Source organism: Aspergillus brasiliensis, assembly GCF_001889945.1.
Source record: "Aspergillus brasiliensis CBS 101740 unplaced genomic scaffold ASPBRscaffold_4, whole genome shotgun sequence".
NCBI classification, from domain to species: domain Eukaryota; kingdom Fungi; phylum Ascomycota; class Eurotiomycetes; order Eurotiales; family Aspergillaceae; genus Aspergillus; species Aspergillus brasiliensis.
Window position 1 is genome coordinate 53,778 of NW_027137445.1, and position 16,640 is coordinate 70,417.

Below are 16,640 nucleotides of genomic sequence, written 5' to 3' on the forward strand. Positions count from 1 at the left end.
CGGTGGCCCTAACCGCCCCAGAGTTCGGCGCTAATCAAACAACCGAAATGAACCATCAGCAACCAGCAAATCATGATGGTTACAACTGTTTTAGCGTCTTTGGACCCTGAAACCTGTCCTATCCATGGCCTTCGGTGCAGTTCGGGCACGTCTCCGCTCCCTGAGGCTATTGGATATCCTCCACTTCGTATCAAGTCTAAGCCCCGTTGGGGGCATGTACCACTCCGGGAAGGAGGCGCTGTGATGAAGTTAGGAACCCCATTCTGAACCACATGGGTAAACTCTCATGTCCACTGTAACCCACCGAGAACCGAGCTTCCGACGATGCTTCTTCTTGACAAATATAAGTCGCCCCGGATCCCACAACTCCGCTGATCATCAACCACACTCGTTCACAAACACACCATGGTATTCGCTCGTTACTTAACAGCGGCATTCACCGTCGCCGCCTTGGCCGGTACCCCCGCTGCGATCGATCTCGACATCACTAATGAACGTACGTTGCTTACCCCAAACACCAAGCCAGGTATAATTTCTAACTCCCTACAGAATCTATCAAAAATGCCGCCGCCACCGCCGCATTCAATACCATGTCCTACTACACAGGCAACCAGACAGGCCAAATCCCAGGATATATCAACCGCACCTGGTGGGAAGGCGGTGCACTCTTCGACACCATGATCCGATACTGGTACTTCACGGACGACGCATCCAACAACGCCGCCGTCAGCCAAGGCATGTACCACCAACGTGGCGCCGACAACAACTACATGCCCAGCAACTGGTCCCAGTACATCTCCAACAACGATCAGATCGTGTGGGGTCTGGCCGCCATGACAGCAGCAGAGCTGGATTACCCCGAGGACGCTGGAATGCCCACGTGGGTGGATCTAGCCGAGCGCGTATTCGAGGTGCAGTCCGCCCGTTGGGACAACAGCACCTGCTTCGGCGGGCTCCGGTGGCAAATTTGGCCCTATGAAGCTGGATACACCTATAAGACCTCGATCAGTAACGGGGGCTTGTTCCAGCTGGCGGCCCGGTTGGCGCGGTATACTAATAACCAGACATATGTGGATTGGGCCAATACGATCTGGGACTGGAGTGTCAATCATCTCGTCAACGAGAAGACTTGGGATGTTGCCGATAGCACCAACACGGAGCTGGATTGTACGAGCATCGGGAACAACCAGTGGTCGTATAACTATGCGGTGTTTTTGAGTGGCGCGGCGTATATGTACAACTATGTAAGCGTATATTCGACTATGTGTTGTCGTGCACGAGCTAACAACGGATAGACGAACGGAGAGACGACCAAGTGGAAGAACGGTCTGGATGGCCTTCTGACCGTGACCTTTGCAAAATTCTTTCCCTCAAAATATGGCGGCGAAATCATGTCCGAGATCCTCTGTGAACCTATGGAAGTGTGTGACGACAACGAGATAGCCTATAAGGGCCTCCTTGCGGGAAGTCTCACCCTCACAAGCATGGTTGCGCCGTATACATCATCGGGGATCCTGCCACGCCTGCAAGGATCGGCTATTGGCGCCGCGAAGCAATGCTCGGGCGGAAGTGATAACACAACCTGTGGACAGCGCTGGTACCAGTCGAGCTGGGATGGGACGGAGGGTATCGAGGAGGCAATGAGTGCGACAAGCATTTTCACCGCTAACTTGGTGGCGTATAATCGCCAGTCTCCGGCTACTGAGGCGACAGCTACCAACGAAACGTCAGGTTCGACAGGTACGGACACTGGCAATGGCACGACTACTACCAGCACGGCAACGGGAAGTAGTAGTGCGGTTCCGAAGAATGGCGCCAGTGCATTAGCTTATGGACCGCTTGGTGTTGCTGTTGCTATTGTCGCGGGTGCTCTTGCCATTGCTTAGCTTGCATGCTTGAGATACCTTACATATCTTCTATGTTACCATATTGAATGATACTATATCTACTATCGGATCGTGGCCCGCCCTTTGCATTTTGTCGAAACTGATCAACAAACATGAACTACAAAGTCGAGATGCCGTTCAATGCTGGAATTTGGTCATCACCCATTCTCGTCCTTCACAGCCCCAAACGATGGATCTAGCGTCCGCAACAGGTCCCCGTAGGAGCAGGATCCAGGCAGCACCCTAGGCAGACATACCTTCACCCATAATCTCATTGGCCGGTCATCTGACAATATTAGCCCCTTCCGTCATTTAGGGGCCTTGAAACAGCTTAAGACGCAAACTAGGACAAGTCTAATTTCACCCGCGAATCAGAATCCGCGCTCCCATCCTCAACACGAGCCCGACCCCAATCCCGGACTTTGCGATAATCACAAAACCCGCTTTAAAAAGCTTCGCAACCACCCACTGTCATCACCATGTCAGCATACCACATCGAGGACGCAGCTCAACTAAATCATCATGAGCATCAGTCAAAACCAACCAGAAATCACCCTCTACCGCGGCTTCCCCGGCACAGGGATCTACACCTGGTCTCCCTTCGTCACGAAACTCGAAGCCCGGCTCCGGTTCGCAGGACTATCGTATCGCACTGAAAGTGGGTCGATTCGCGCCGCGCCACGGGGCAAAGTGCCTTATGTTACTGTCAGCGACCAAGATGAATCAGGGATAAATCAGGCGCGGACGATATCTGACTCGAGTCTTATCATACAAACATTTGTCGATGAAAGTATTATCCGAGATCTGAATGGAGATTTGGACGTTCGGGAGAAGGTTCTCGATTCGGGGATCAGGGCATTGTTGGAAGACAAGTTGTATTTCTTGCAGGTATTTTCACCATCCAGTCTCTGTACATTGCGATCCCGGTTAACGAAGAGTAGGGCCACGAAAAATGGATCGATAATTACTATGCCATGCGTGCACATATCCTAGCCTCACTGCCATATCCTGTGCAGGTCATTGTGGGACATCTCATCTATCGGAAACAATATCAGGTGCTACACGGGCAAGGAACATTACGGTACTCGGATGAAGAACGGACGACATTCAAGAAACAGATCTGGGAGGAGATTAACACCTTGCTAGAAGACTCTAAATTGAACAGTGACCGAGAGGGAACATTCTGGGTGCTTGGGGGTCAGCGTCCGACGGAGGCTGATGCTACGCTGTTTGGGTTCATTGTGGGGGCTTTGATCTGTACCGCGTAAGTTTCCTTCTCGGTCTAGTGTTTGGTGAGCTTGGCGATGCTAATGATATGCAGGTGTCCTGAGACGCAGGCGATCGTCAGAGGGTTGCCGGTTGTGGTGGAATATGCACGCAGGATTCATGATAAATATTTCCCGGATTATGAGCTCTGGGCGGATTAGTCTAATCCCTAGTCAGTACTTCTATATGTAGTGGAAGTTATTTCACTGGTGTGATAAGCTGTCAAGTTCTTCAACCAGAATGGTCGGAAATTTACACTCGGTACCCTTGTCACATGAGGAGAAAATCGAAATGTACTGCTGGTGGCACGGACCGTAAGTGATCTAGATCATTCCTGAAGCACCGATACGACGAGAATATCACGCGGACTGTACTGAACAAATAGCCTGTAGGTCGCTATGGGCAGTAGACTGCCTAAAGACAGCGCTAATATTCCATGGAGATGAATACATCACCCCCTAGACCTTTCTAGACCCTTCCACAAGATATAAGACCCACCATTAAGAGCCTCTAGATAAGCTCTAGATAGCCGTTGCCTTGAAACCGAGCCATGCAGATCCAACCATCTTATCAACCAACGCAGTCCGGAGAGGACCACTCCGCGGACCCGCCTCGGGCCGACGTCACACTGAAGTCAGCCCGATCTCACGCCGAGATCAGAAGATGTCGGTCCTGCATTACTCGGAGCATTGTGTACCGGCATAGGAAATAGAGTAAACGATCGAAACTTGGATATGACTGGTTGGGAGCATTGCCGCGGATGGTTAGCTAGCCCGGTTGTTGACATGTGGGTATTGCTTCTGAAAAGCCAAGCCCCAGACCGAAGACATACGTAACAAACATGATTATGGTAGGCTTTTTAGCTATATAAGACGAATCGGACAGATTCGTGCTTCTACTAGGTCATCATTCTCTTCACCATCTAGCATATCCTATTGCCAGTTGCCAAAATGAAGGAACCCCAAGACGCTCCCGGATCGGGAACCCACTTCCCGCAGGGTATCTACTCCCATACCATGAGCTACGGAGCCCTGAACTGACATCCAACGAAGTAGGAGTATCAGACAAAGTCTCAGACGAGGTCCAGAAGATTGCGGATATGTTCCGTGTCGATGGGGACACTCTTCGACATATCACCGATCACTTTGTCAAAGAGATGGAGAAGGGTTCGTATACGATACTTCCCCAGCACACCGCACCATCTCAATAATATTTCTGATATTCGCTCTACTTAGGACTGGGAAACTGTGATAGCGACATTGTACGCTTGCCTCACCTACTTAATTATATACCTGATAAACTAACTCGAACCAGCCAATGAACGTAACCTGGGTAACCAAATCCCCAACCGGCCACGAAACAGGCCAATACCTGACTGTGGACATGGGCGGAACTAATCTCCGTGTCTGCAACGTCATCCTGACAGAAGAGAAAGGTGGATACAAGATCACACAAAGCAAGTTCAAGTTACCTGGTGGCTTGAAGACAGGTACTGCGCAGGAGCTATGGGCGTACATAGCAGACCGAGTGGCAGATTTTCTGCGAGAGCATGAGTTGGCTCCTCGTGCAGAGGAAAAACTACCACTTGCGTTTACGTTCTCCTATCCGGTGACGCAGGATAATATCCGACATGGGGTGTTACAGCGCTGGACGAAGGGTTGGGATGTTTCCGGGGTAGAAGGCGAGGATGTTGTTGCGCAATTGGAGGGGGCGTTTGCGGAGAGGGTAAGTGGGCTCTGCGTATACGATATACGTGAGCAGGCACTGACTTGGCCTTTCAATGGTAGAATGTCCCAGTGCACATCGTCGCCTTAGTAAACGACACCACCGGAACACTCATCGCATCGGCATACAAAGACCCCGAGATCAAGATCGGCAGCATCTTCGGCACCGGGTGCAACTCCGCTTACATGGAGAAGATCGGGCGCGTACCGAAGATTGCAGAACACCATCTACCACCTGACCAATTAGTGGCCATCAATACAGAATACGGCGCCTTTGATAACAGCCATCGTGTCCTTCCGCGATGCCAATTCGATCTCGAGATTGACCGTACCTCCCCGCGACCGGGTCAACAAACATACGAGAAAATGGTGGCGGGATTGTACGTGGGAGAGATAGTCCGGCTGATTATCGTCCATTTACATGAGAAAGTGGGCTTCTTGAAGAATATGGGTCTCGGTCGACTTCAACATATCCATGCCATGGAATCATCGTGTGTGTCAAGATTAGAAGAGGAGGGGTCAGCAGAGGATAGCGCGATGGCCGAGACACGGAAATTTCTCAAAGAGGAGTTTGGTATTGAGCCGACGCTCGAGGAACTTCGAGTGTGCTGTCGTCTTGGGGAGATTGTCTGTACGCGTGCGGCCAGGTTGTACGCGTGTGGCATTGCGGCTATCTGTAAGAAGGAGGGCATTCGCCAAGGTCGTGTCGGGGTGGATGGATCGACGTTTGAGAAGCTTTTCCGGTTCAAGGAGCGCGCTGCTGCTGCTTTGCGGGAGATTCTCGAGTGGCCTGATGGTTCAGAGGACTTGATTACCTTTGCGCCGGCAGAGGATGGGTCGGGAATTGGGGCAGCTTTAATTGCGGCGTTGTCTGGAAGAGAGTGAGCTTGAGGAGATGCTGACATGGTCTTATGAATAACGATATACGTAGCATTTAATGATACAAAGACTGTTTCCTTCTTGAGCTTTCACAACATAAAGTATTTGTGTCTTCATGCAGTACGCTATCTGACATCCTCATCACTAATGACGAGCCACCTGAAACGCATTCCCTAACAGCTTCTCTTCCTCAATAGCGTGAAGCACCTTATATCCCACTGCAACACTCGACATCGGCTCCCTACCTGCATATCTTATCTTCTTATCCATGTGATTGTCCGTCTGAGGGAAGATAGTCTCAAACCTGGGCATAACATAGCCCCATGCGCCTCCATTAAGCGTTTCTTCCTGACACCAAACAGCATCCGTCGCGTTAGGGTAATTGTCCAGATTTTGTCGAACCTGCTCCCACGGGAATGGATGAAGCTCCTCGATTCGTGTAATAGCTGTGTCTTTGAGGCCGTGACTTTCGCGATACTTATAAAGAGCCGCATACACTTGACCAGAGCAGAAGATCACACGTTTGATGTCCTCCGGGCTATTGATGGTAAGGCCGTGCTGGGTTTCGGGGAGCAACGGCTGGAAGTAGGGAATTTCGGTGAACTCTTCGATATCTGAACGTGCCAAGGGGTGGCGGAGTAAGGACTTGGAGAAGAGTATGATGAGAGCTAAACGGTTAGCAGTGATGTATGGTACCGGAAAAGGAAGACATACGCTTTCTGAAGTCCCGATGAATTTGCCGACGCAGGACGTGAAAGTAGTTTGCCGGGCTTGTCATGCACACAGTCTGCATATTAGCATTCTGATGCTGGCGCTGGAGCTCCTCCGGTGATGGGAAGTGTCTCGAGTCCTCATCACCCAGTTGCAAGAATCGCTCCAGGCGAGCTGATGTATGTTCCGGTCCCTGGCCATCGTAGCCATGGGGTAGTGAGAGAACCACACCGGAGCGCTGAAGCCACTTCTTCTCAGAAGATGCGATGTAGTTATCGATGATGACTTGAGCATTATTGGCAAAGTCGCCAAACTGGGCTTCCCACATCACGAGGGCATTTGGATCTGCCAGTGAGTAGCCAAATTCAAATCCCATTGCTGCCGTCTCACTCAAGGATGAGTTCGTTATGGTGAAGAGGCTTGGGCCTGGATTAATGGTGCTCAGTGGTGTGTATGTCTCATTCGTCCGTTGGTCGTGGAGGACTGCATGACGCTGGGAAAAGGTGCCTCGTTCGACATCCTGTCCAGCTACGCGGACTCTTGTGCCCTCACTGAGAAGCGTCCCGAATGCCAAAGCTTCGGCAGTAGCCCAGTCAATATCTTTTCCGGTGGTGATCGTCTGTTGCCGGCGAGACAGGATGCGCTCCAAATTCTTGTGCAACTCGAAACCTTGCGGAACCTCCGCTCCAAGCTTCTTAGACACAGCATTGATTGATTCCTGGTTGACTGCTGTCACCCTTTGTGGCAGGGTTTCTGTGTTTGACTCTGTCGGTGCCTTCATTCCTTTCCAGGGCTCTATTAGCCACTCCTTTGGATCAGGCTGCTTGTTCTTTCTTTCATCGAAGCACCCCATAAGTCCTCTCCAAGCTCTATCCTTCATGTCCTGAACATCTTCTTTCGTGACGATGCCTCTGGAGACCATACTAGCCTCGTACTCATCGAGAATATTTTTCTTCTCTGCAATGCGCTCATACATGGTTGGCTGGGTGAATGACGCCTGATCCATCTCGTTATGCCCATTGCGTCGATAGCAAACGATGTCCACGAGGCAATCTTTCTTGAACCGTGCGCGGAAATCTGCAGCAAGAATGCCAGCAAACACCACTGCCTCAACATCATCACCATTGACATGAAAAACCGGTGCGTCCAGGATTTTCGCCACGTCTGTGCAGTGCAGGGATGACCTCGCCTGCCAGGCATCAGTAGTAAAGCCAACCTGATTGTTAACAATGAATCTCAATGTCCCACCGATCTCATACCCATTCAATCCAGCCAGACCCAGCGTCTCATACACTGTTCCCTGGCCAGCAAAAGCTGCATCAGTATGCACATTCAACATCATAGTCTTCTCACGATCCCTATTCCTTCGATCTTGAATCGCCCTCGTCTTCCCCATAACAACAGGGTTCACCGACTCGACATGCGACGGCTGCGGCGCCATATTCATATACACCTTCCTCCCAGACGGAGTCACTCGCTCACCACTTCCCCCATAGTGATACTTCACATCACCGGGTATACCCCAAACCGAAGTCCCCTTGGGATCAAAATCCCTTAACATCGACGCCCCATCCTTTCCAACAATATTATACAGCGCATTCATGCGCCCACGATGGCCCACTCCCATCTCAATATGCTCAACCCCAAGTTCAGCCGATCGATCCACAGCCGCCTCAAACGCAGGAATATAGCTTTCGACTCCATCCAGCCCAAACCGCTTCTCATTCGGAAACTTCGTCGCAAGGAACTTCTCCCAAGCCGTGGCGCGTACCAAGCCATCCAGAATACGTTTCTTCTCGGCATCCGTGAAAACATGCCGCTCTGGCCCCTCAATCCGTCTCCGGATCCAGTCTACCTGCTCCTGGTCCGAAATGTGCATGTACTCGACACCCATACTCCCACAGTATGTTTCCTCGCAAGCGGTGATGACCTCCCGAAGGGTCATCCCCTCGGTTGCCGTGATATTCTGCGCGCCTAACGCCACGGGGATAACCGTATCGAGATCCTCGGGTCCGAGACCGTAATGCGCCATGGATAATTCCTTCTTTCGAATTCTGCCTTCGTTAAGCATTCCCAACGGGTCGATATTGGCGTATTCGTGTCCCCAGCGCTGATATGCCTGTATCAACTGGATGGCGTTGAGCTGCTTCACTGCTTCTGATGGCGCGTGTGTGGTTTTCGTTGGTGTAAGTGTAGTAGTAGGGCATGCAGAAACTAGTTCTGGCGGAGGGATGAATGCTTGCTCAATCGGAACGTGCCCGTTCTCAACGTTGTGGAAGTATGCTTGCCAGGAGACATGTACGGAGCTGGGGTCGGCTTTCCATGATGTGTACATGGTGTCGATGTAGGTTGAGGCGCTGCCTTGGAGGAAGCTGTCATTGTTGTGTTCGCTCTGCGCGGTTAGTCTTTTGTAATAGTTAGGTTGTGGGAGAGGTTGCATACTAGTTTGTTTATGGAGGGCTGTGTCGTTTGAGTGGCATATGGTCGCTGATGAAGAAGGCGAGGCGAGCGGTGTACTTGTCGTAGAGTACTTATTCGACCTCGTGAGATGAACATATTGTCTAGATCGTGTAAGTCGTATAATGGCCTGCCAACTAGTGTCTGGAAGAGGATGTGGGCTAACACTGCTTCCACCGTATCTATGTAGTATCCGTGGAGCCGTTGCAGCACCGGATGGTTATATTACAATCCCACGGTTGTAGATAAACAGGTTCAACCTGAAATAGGAATGCCGATGGGAATCCCCGCATTTTAAGTAAAGTCACAGTAGGCTATCGGTAGTATATGCAGTTAACCACTGCAGGACGATACATGCATATCGGTATGTAGGCTTTTCTCACCGTCGGCATCTTGCCGGAATGCCGTTCCTCGGCATTTCCGATCATGCCAAAGTAGTATTGATGCCTTGGATTACAGGCCACCAACACACTGTCAAGGCTAACGTCTTATGCAATTATTGGAAACAACCAGGCGCAGTTAGTAGTACTCACAGGAAATTTCATTAAGCTACCGTGAAAATCCATCGTTTGTGTACAATTATTCTCTACAGTCATTCTTACTCAATCAGCATGCTCGCCGGATCCTCAAGATACTTCTTCACCAAGGTCAAGAAAGTAACTGCTTCACGACCATCCACCAGCCGATGGTCATACGTCAGAGCAGTATACATCATCTAAAAGCCTAGTCAGCAAGGCTAAACACTAAGTATAAAGAATTGACTTACCGGCCGGATTTCGACCTGTCCATTGACAGCAACAGGCCGTTGCTGAATCCCATAGATACCAAGCACTGCCGTCTGCGGCACATTGATAATCGGTGTACCAAACAGTGAGCCCCAAATCCCACTGTTACTGATAGTGAATGTGCCTCCGGCCAAGTCATCCATAGTCAATTTGCCATCGCGTGCCTATACCAATTAGACTCCTATACCCTAATGAAGCACGAGGCTGTTCTCGAACTCACCTTCTTCCCCAGATCAGCAATCCCCCGTTCAATCCCCACGATACTCAACCTCTCCATGTTTCTCAGCACCGGCGTAACCAAGCCCTTAGGTGTCGCAACAGCAACACTGAGATCAATATAATCCCTGAACACGATCGTGTCATCATTCTCAATGGAGGCATTAATAGTCGGGATCTGCTTCAACGCAAGTGCAGACGCACGGGCAACTGGACCCATGAAGCCAAGCTTGACACCATGTTTCTGGAGGACATCATCTTTGTTCTGTGCCCGGAAGTCCATCACCTTGGACATGTCGACTTCGTTGAAGGTGGTGAGGAAGGCGGCGGTATTTTGGGACTGCTTCAGGCGCTCGGCAGTGCGAAGGCGCATGCGGGTCATTTTCTCCTACACCACATTTAGTACGCCTCCATCAGAGTAAGATCGCGCAAGGCTTAGGTACCCTCCGTTCTGCACGACTGCCCTTGTAAGCTGACACGGGTCCTTTAGCATCGGCGGCAGGTGCAGCAGGTTTTGACGGTGCAGATTGCGTAGTAGATTCCTTCTTGGATGTGGGGTTGCTCTCTGATTGTGATTCAGAGCCCTGAGCGGGCTGTTCACCCTTCGAACCCTTAGCAGTCTCTGTACCAGCTTGTACCTCCTCAGGTTGCGACGCATCGTGCTTCCCCAAGGAGATCTCAATAACCGCCTGTCCAACCGTCACCGTATCACCCTCACTAACAAGTAGCTTCGCAATAGTACCGCTCTCAGACGCATTTATCGCGACATCAATCTTATCCGTCTCAATCGAAGCGATCTCCTCATCTTGCTCCACGTAATCCCCCACCTGCTTGTGAAACGTAGCGAGGACACCCTCGGAAATGGACTCCGCCATGGCAGGAACATTGATGACTCGCGTTTCAGCATTACGACACGTCGATGTGCTGAAGGCACGCGGTTGCTGTGATGATTGACTCGGTGTCCATGACTGTTCCCGTAATGCGACAGCGTTGCGCGATACGATTCGGAGCGAGTTGTGTGTATGAACGGAGCGTAGTGTATGTGTGGTGCTAATAGCGCGTGGTATGGGGGTAATGGGGCCCCGGAGTCGGGACGCTGTTCGTGATAGCATAGTGGGAAATTGGCGATGCGACAATGTGAGGTGGGTGAAGGAGCCTCAGGAGATTGTGATTGCTTGTGTTCCTCGGCTTGGGGTTGTGATGCCGCGTGGCTGCGCGGGAATATCATCGGTGGCCGACCCGGTGGGCTTTCGGCTACTTGGCGCGGCTATATGGTTGCGCTCAGACCATTCCGGGTTTCCTGTACATTGGTTAACTATGATGATGGAAGACGTTCAAGATAAAGGGTATCGGATTGTTTATGATCTATCTGATCTCAAGATGATGGTGGTTGGTGGTTGGTAGAAGGTGGTGGTCCGGGACCACGTAGGTAGAGGTGGCGAAGCATCAGGTAATTCCTGGCTGCAGTGGGTGTCTCAACAGAAGAGGATGGTCGAGCAGACCAAGTTTGGCTCCTAGTCCATCCCGGCCGTAGTTTCACAAATCTTTGAAAAAAAACGGTCCCCTACAATGATGGTCTATTCTATGTCGGCTCGGTTTGACTTCCTTAAGTCATTGCATCTACTTGGATACTCAAATATCAAATGTACTACTTAATCACTTTCTCTACGCAAACATGATAACATATACACAAATATATTACAGACAACATAAATGTAATTGAAGATCACCAACTCGCTCACGAAATTACCATGCAAATTAGATCTTGGAGAAGCTTTATATCAGGGTTACTCTAAACCGTCACGAATAGGTAGTAGACATTATTGCTATTAATCGAGTAGATATACGTACAGCTGTCAAGCGACCCAAAGACCGGGCCACTATTAGAAGAATGGTATAGAGCAGAAACCGTATCGACAATAAGTCAAGAATCAAAATCCTTTGTCACATCAGAGACATGCAGAGACCAAAGACCACAGTCTACTCCAAGCGGCGCAGTAGAGCCATCTCCGTCCTCATACCGGTTCCAAAACTACATGCAACGACATTCGGTGTTGGCAGCTTCTTTTCCCGCACCTTATCCAACACCGCTAGAATCGAAACACTGGAAGAGTTCCCTCGTGTCTGGTAGATCTCATAGCTGGCTGACAATGCTTCATCAGGCAAGCTAAGAGCGGTCTGTACGCCCTGGATGATAGCTCGGCCGCCGGGATGAAGAGCCCAATAGAAGTCCGTCGGAGACGCGGAGGACATCCCGTTAGATTGTATCAAAGACTTGAAAGGAGCTTGCAGAGAACTAATTGCTAGTTCAGGGATTTTCTTCGAGAATGTGGCTAAAAAGCCATAAGTAGAGACATAGACCGACATTTCGTCAATTGTTCCGGGAGCGGTGACACTTCGATCATCGACGACTGCGAATTGCTTGGGGGACTGATCGCTCAGTCCTAACGGGTTGCAGACCACAAGTGATGCGGCACCGTCAGCGAAAATAACTGGGCCAATCCGAGGGATCGGAGACACGGAAGCACCGTGCAGCTCCGACCTAATCTGAATGCTACAGAGCTCACATGCAACGACGAGAATTCGGGCTTCCTTTTTTCGTTGTGTGGCCGCATCTGCTAGTGAAGAAGCCATCCGGAGAGCTGCACAACCGCCTGCGCAGCCAACTCCGCTAAGCAGGATTCGCTCGGTCGTATCAGGGAGACCTAGCTCACGAGCGATAAGTTGATCGTAGCCCGGAGATCCGGCGTTTGTTGCTGTCACGGACACCATATGTGTTATAGATGAAGGATCGATGTTGCTTTCACAGAGCGCTTTCAGGGCGGCCTTTTTGGCGAGTTCGACCCCATATTGCCGAAATGCTGCGTCTACCTCTTCTGCGGTGGGTGGTTGGTCCCTGAGCCAGCGAGGATCATCCCACAAATCGACGACCGCTCGTGTTTCGATACCTGTTTTGGTATTGAGCATGAGCAGCTTTTGCAGCCTGGCTGGATTAGATAGCGCTCTTAAGGAAGTTGGGGTCATACATACCATAGAGGGTTCTCGGGATAGAACTTCAAGGCGTACTTGTTCAAATCTTCTGGGCCTATAAGCCGAGAGGGCCACTCGGTCGCAATCCCCGTGATTATCGGCTCATCTCCTTTCAGGGGTATCTCTTGATGCGGGCTTTGCTCGGGAGATGGAGAAGCTGAAAGTGTGTTGCCCATGTTGCGATCAGGGAGGGGAGATAAGTAAATGGTAAGAAGGATTAAGAGGGTTTAACAGTCTTCGTTAAGCCGCCAATGCTTAGAAAATCAAGAAGACTCTTGCTTGTGTTCTCATGGTAGTCTAGAAAGGTTTATATACCAACAAGTCAGCCGCTAGTGAAGGCGTGGAGAGAGAAGCTAGACTATGGACGAGCCATACAGCGATCCTAGAGGCCTAACAAGCCCACTAAACAAGGAATAGTTCGGCCCTTTGCCCATTGATCAGAAGCAGGCGCCATGCAGGTGGCACATGATGGTCGAACTTGTTCGCAATAAAGAATAGTGGAAACGAAAATCGTAGGATCACTTCAGTGAGCCAACGCCAGAATACGTTATAGTGGCGAACCCGATTAGGCCAAGGGTGTTATACTGTCACATTTGCTGCAGATCATGATTGGCCTTGGCAACATTGGCAGAACCGTTTATCTGACTCATTTCGGATTCTATCTTGAATTGTTTGCAATCGATTCGCGGCAGTTCGTCGTTCTCAGCGTATGGAAGTCTCCTTTTTTTTTTTTTTGGTACTGCCCGTTCTGGCAGTCTAACTATAAGAATCCATGGATGCCAAGATCGGATTCAAGGGTACTAGAAAGAGGTATAATACTGGGCGCCGGAAAAGACGGTAAGATGTCATCAAATTATGGTGTTGATTAGATGTCATCAAGCAAATGCAATGCCTCATGCCTATTCCCTTATCATCAAGATCACCGTACTACAAACAGGCTTAAGTGGGGCTACGTACATGATTTAGCATCCAATATATTGGATTACCCTGCATATTCTCCTGCATAATACATATATGTATGCAACCCCCGTTTTCGATCGACGTCAATCTGCGTATATCATTACTTAGTCTTTATGTATGATAACCCTATTTGAGATATACCACGTAGATAACACTTCGACCCCTGGACAATTCTGGCTTCCAGAAACATATAGCGCACTCTAAAGGCGTGGACCTGACGTGTACGTTAACTCAGTCTGCAGTAGCACTCACTCCTGAGATATGTCTCATCAATTTTTCCGCATTCGGTGACGACCAACAATCTACGCTCTAGTAACCCAACCATTGCCAACTAATCAAGCAATCTACGAATATTGCCTAAACATCTAACCAAAAATGGTAGTCACTTGACTATATACCATTCTAGATTCCCTTCCCCTCAAGATACTCTGTGGGATCCACTGATATTTCCCCTCACAGCTTGATCTACTACGTCCACCAGCGTTGCCACCAACCACCTCGAATAAAAAGTACCCCCAATATCCAACACTCGTATTTTCCAGAGAGATCCTCTGAAGATCGGTTCTCGTTCGGGAATAGTATACTTCGCATGCAGCTCAATGGACATTTCTCGGCTCATGTATGGTTGCCAAGCATCATTACCCGGGGAAGTCTGATCCGCGGGGTTAAAGCCCATTATCGATTATGTAGAAAGTTTCTCGAAAGAAAACACCGCGTGACTTTATTGCCCCCTTACTCCTGGAACAAGCTGTCGTCTTAAAAGCCTACGAGAAGAGTAAATTAAGGGAAACATCCGTCAAAGAGGAGGATAGAAGATCTACAATGAAGCTACGGTTAGCCTAAGTATTGAGTTCCTCGGAGAGTACATCACGCTTGTGTAGACAGATGCGTAGATCCATAGGCAAACGAGTAGCCCCTATGGCCAGGGGAAGAATGAGTTACCGCGCGGATAAACATGTTCTGTGACCCGAGATCCATAGTATTTCCGTATATGACTTCGTTGGGGAAATAGTGGCAACACCTTTACGGAAAGGAAATAGTATATACCCAATTGAAAATGGTCTATGGTATGACTGCATTTCCAAGTACATAGCTCAGCCCCCCAACTGGGGGCTTGCTGCGCGACATTGAATACTGCTGCAAGACGGGCAACAGCGGCCACATACACCTCGCTGCAGATATGTAGCAGATGAACACATCCTCCGATGCGACCAACCCCGGAAGATGGATTTATCACAGTGGTCAGGACGCAATGGAGAAAATTGTGCTGCCACCAGTCTTTAGCTTGAAGCGAGAATTATACGCACATATTGCATGCGTTCGGAGACTGACGATGTACAGCAACAAAATGTCGAAGATCTAGAATGTATAACTGCTTGCCGTCGGGAAAGTGGGAAAGTTATGGTGCTGGCGGCGAAGAGAGAATCATACGACAGGCGGCTTCAGGACTGACCAGGGAGGGTCTAGATACATTTTATCTGTATGTAGCTTGTTTTCAATGAAAATCACAATATGTACAACTGGTTAGCATCGTCAAAGGAGAGCTGTAACATGCGAACTACTATGGGCTCGCAGAAGACTGGCTACCAAAGATATACCGCCAACTTCATGACTATATCACAGGATGGATCTGGTAAGAGGCTGTGCAAGTTCGTCTATCCACTTCAGTAAGTAATCGAGCATGGCAAACTCCATAATGATGTTGCTCAGAGAAAGATATGGAAATGGTAAAATGGCCGGTCAATTATCATACAGATCAAATTTCGTCAACATTCCTATAATATATATAGTCAATGGGCTTGGGCAGCTTAGACCCTAGAGTCAATCTGAAGTCCGACCATCTGATGTTCTGGTAGCATAGCAGATCTTCTTTTCATAGACACACTAAGTTGTATTCCACAGAAGAGGATATGCCGACTAGTATTCCGTGCTTCATAAATAGGTGATGTCGCCTTGTAGTAGGGTTTGTACATCACGGCAAAGCCCTGAACCAACATTCCCGTCAAGATTCTCACAGAGACATATGAAAGTCTGGGCAAGACATTATAAATAGGCTGGTAGTGCTCTGTGCAATGGTCTGGAGCGCAATTCAGGAGTATCACAGGACAAGTGCTCATGAATGAAGCCTGCGTTTTAGGTCGTGGTTGACCTTCCTGGACGGCCTACTCATTTTGGCTTGATATACCTTAATACCAATGCAGCATATATCAACCAGCTTCTATGGCTCAGTTGGTAGAGCGCATGACTAGTAATCATGAGGTCCGCGGTTCGAATCCGCGTGGAAGCATTTTTTGTATTTTTTTCTTGCCGCCCCTGAGACCCACAGCTGGATTGATTGCGTCTTTTAGGCGGAGAGATTGTGCCACAACTTATCTTTCGTATTCATCCCTCTTCCCAGCTTTTGTGGTCAGTGATGCTCTAACATTGAGTTGTCGGTCTTTAACTGATCTTTACATTTCGAGCGACTTTCCAAAGGTACAGGGAATGAGCCCAACATGGTCCTCCTCATTCAGTCCAGCTGTGAGCATTGAAAATGGATAACTATGCCCATGGGCATCAGAGCGCCTGTGCAATGATCCTGCTAGCTGAGTATCAAGTCTACTGGCTATCAGGAATTCATACACCTTGTGTCTATCAAATCCCATTATCCCTCCCATGTCAATCTTATCTTAGGCTATCGCTTTCCCGTTATCATCTCATAATCAGTCAGAGAACAACGGATAGTG

At 49.5% G+C, this 16,640-nt stretch overlaps 6 protein-coding genes and 1 non-coding gene across 7 annotated transcripts; 4 read left to right on the forward strand and 3 right to left on the reverse strand.

The window, feature by feature from the left end:
• Positions 1 to 405: 405 nt before the first annotated feature.
• Positions 406 to 1,886, forward strand: ASPBRDRAFT_121175 (glycoside hydrolase family 76 protein; the record flags this gene model as incomplete). Its single annotated transcript, XM_067617406.1, has 3 exons — positions 406 to 496; positions 550 to 1,244; positions 1,296 to 1,886. The coding sequence occupies 3 exons, from the start codon at positions 406 to 408 to the stop codon at positions 1,884 to 1,886; spliced, it is 1,377 nt and encodes a 458-aa protein (XP_067480330.1).
• Positions 1,887 to 2,033: 147 nt separating this feature from the next.
• ASPBRDRAFT_491272 (glutathione S-transferase family protein) lies at positions 2,034 to 3,508 on the forward strand. The gene is made up of 3 exons (XM_067626256.1): positions 2,034 to 2,774; positions 2,828 to 3,150; positions 3,208 to 3,508. The coding sequence occupies exons 1-3, from the start codon at positions 2,409 to 2,411 to the stop codon at positions 3,311 to 3,313; spliced, it is 795 nt and encodes a 264-aa protein (XP_067480331.1). The 5' UTR covers positions 2,034 to 2,408; the 3' UTR covers positions 3,314 to 3,508.
• Positions 3,509 to 3,891: 383 nt separating this feature from the next.
• On the forward strand, positions 3,892 to 5,835 carry ASPBRDRAFT_40715 (uncharacterized protein). The gene is made up of 5 exons (XM_067624415.1): positions 3,892 to 4,151; positions 4,205 to 4,318; positions 4,388 to 4,413; positions 4,467 to 4,877; positions 4,940 to 5,835. Exons 1-5 carry the CDS (start codon positions 4,103 to 4,105, stop codon positions 5,759 to 5,761), a joined length of 1,422 nt encoding a protein of 473 aa, XP_067480332.1. The 5' UTR covers positions 3,892 to 4,102; the 3' UTR covers positions 5,762 to 5,835.
• Positions 5,836 to 5,899: 64 nt separating this feature from the next.
• On the reverse strand, positions 5,900 to 8,906 carry ASPBRDRAFT_122677 (2-oxoglutarate dehydrogenase family protein; the record flags this gene model as incomplete). The annotated part of the gene is made up of 2 exons (XM_067617535.1): positions 5,900 to 6,423; positions 6,470 to 8,906. The coding sequence occupies 2 exons, from the start codon at positions 8,904 to 8,906 to the stop codon at positions 5,900 to 5,902; spliced, it is 2,961 nt and encodes a 986-aa protein (XP_067480333.1).
• Positions 8,907 to 9,521: 615 nt separating this feature from the next.
• Positions 9,522 to 11,036, reverse strand: ASPBRDRAFT_122303 (uncharacterized protein; the record flags this gene model as incomplete). The annotated part of the gene is made up of 4 exons (XM_067617501.1): positions 9,522 to 9,638; positions 9,690 to 9,872; positions 9,929 to 10,312; positions 10,368 to 11,036. The coding sequence occupies 4 exons, from the start codon at positions 11,034 to 11,036 to the stop codon at positions 9,522 to 9,524; spliced, it is 1,353 nt and encodes a 450-aa protein (XP_067480334.1).
• Positions 11,037 to 11,723: 687 nt separating this feature from the next.
• On the reverse strand, positions 11,724 to 13,219 carry ASPBRDRAFT_205386 (uncharacterized protein). The gene is made up of 2 exons (XM_067621740.1): positions 12,955 to 13,219; positions 11,724 to 12,907 (listed from the first exon to the last, which is right to left on the reverse strand). The coding sequence occupies exons 1-2, from the start codon at positions 13,128 to 13,130 to the stop codon at positions 11,905 to 11,907; spliced, it is 1,179 nt and encodes a 392-aa protein (XP_067480335.1). The 5' UTR covers positions 13,131 to 13,219; the 3' UTR covers positions 11,724 to 11,904.
• A 2,909-nt stretch (positions 13,220 to 16,128) lies between these two features.
• On the forward strand, positions 16,129 to 16,201 carry ASPBRDRAFT_t106. Its single transcript has one exon. It is a non-coding gene; the product is annotated as a tRNA-Thr (tRNA).
• Positions 16,202 to 16,640: the final 439 nt, after the last annotated feature.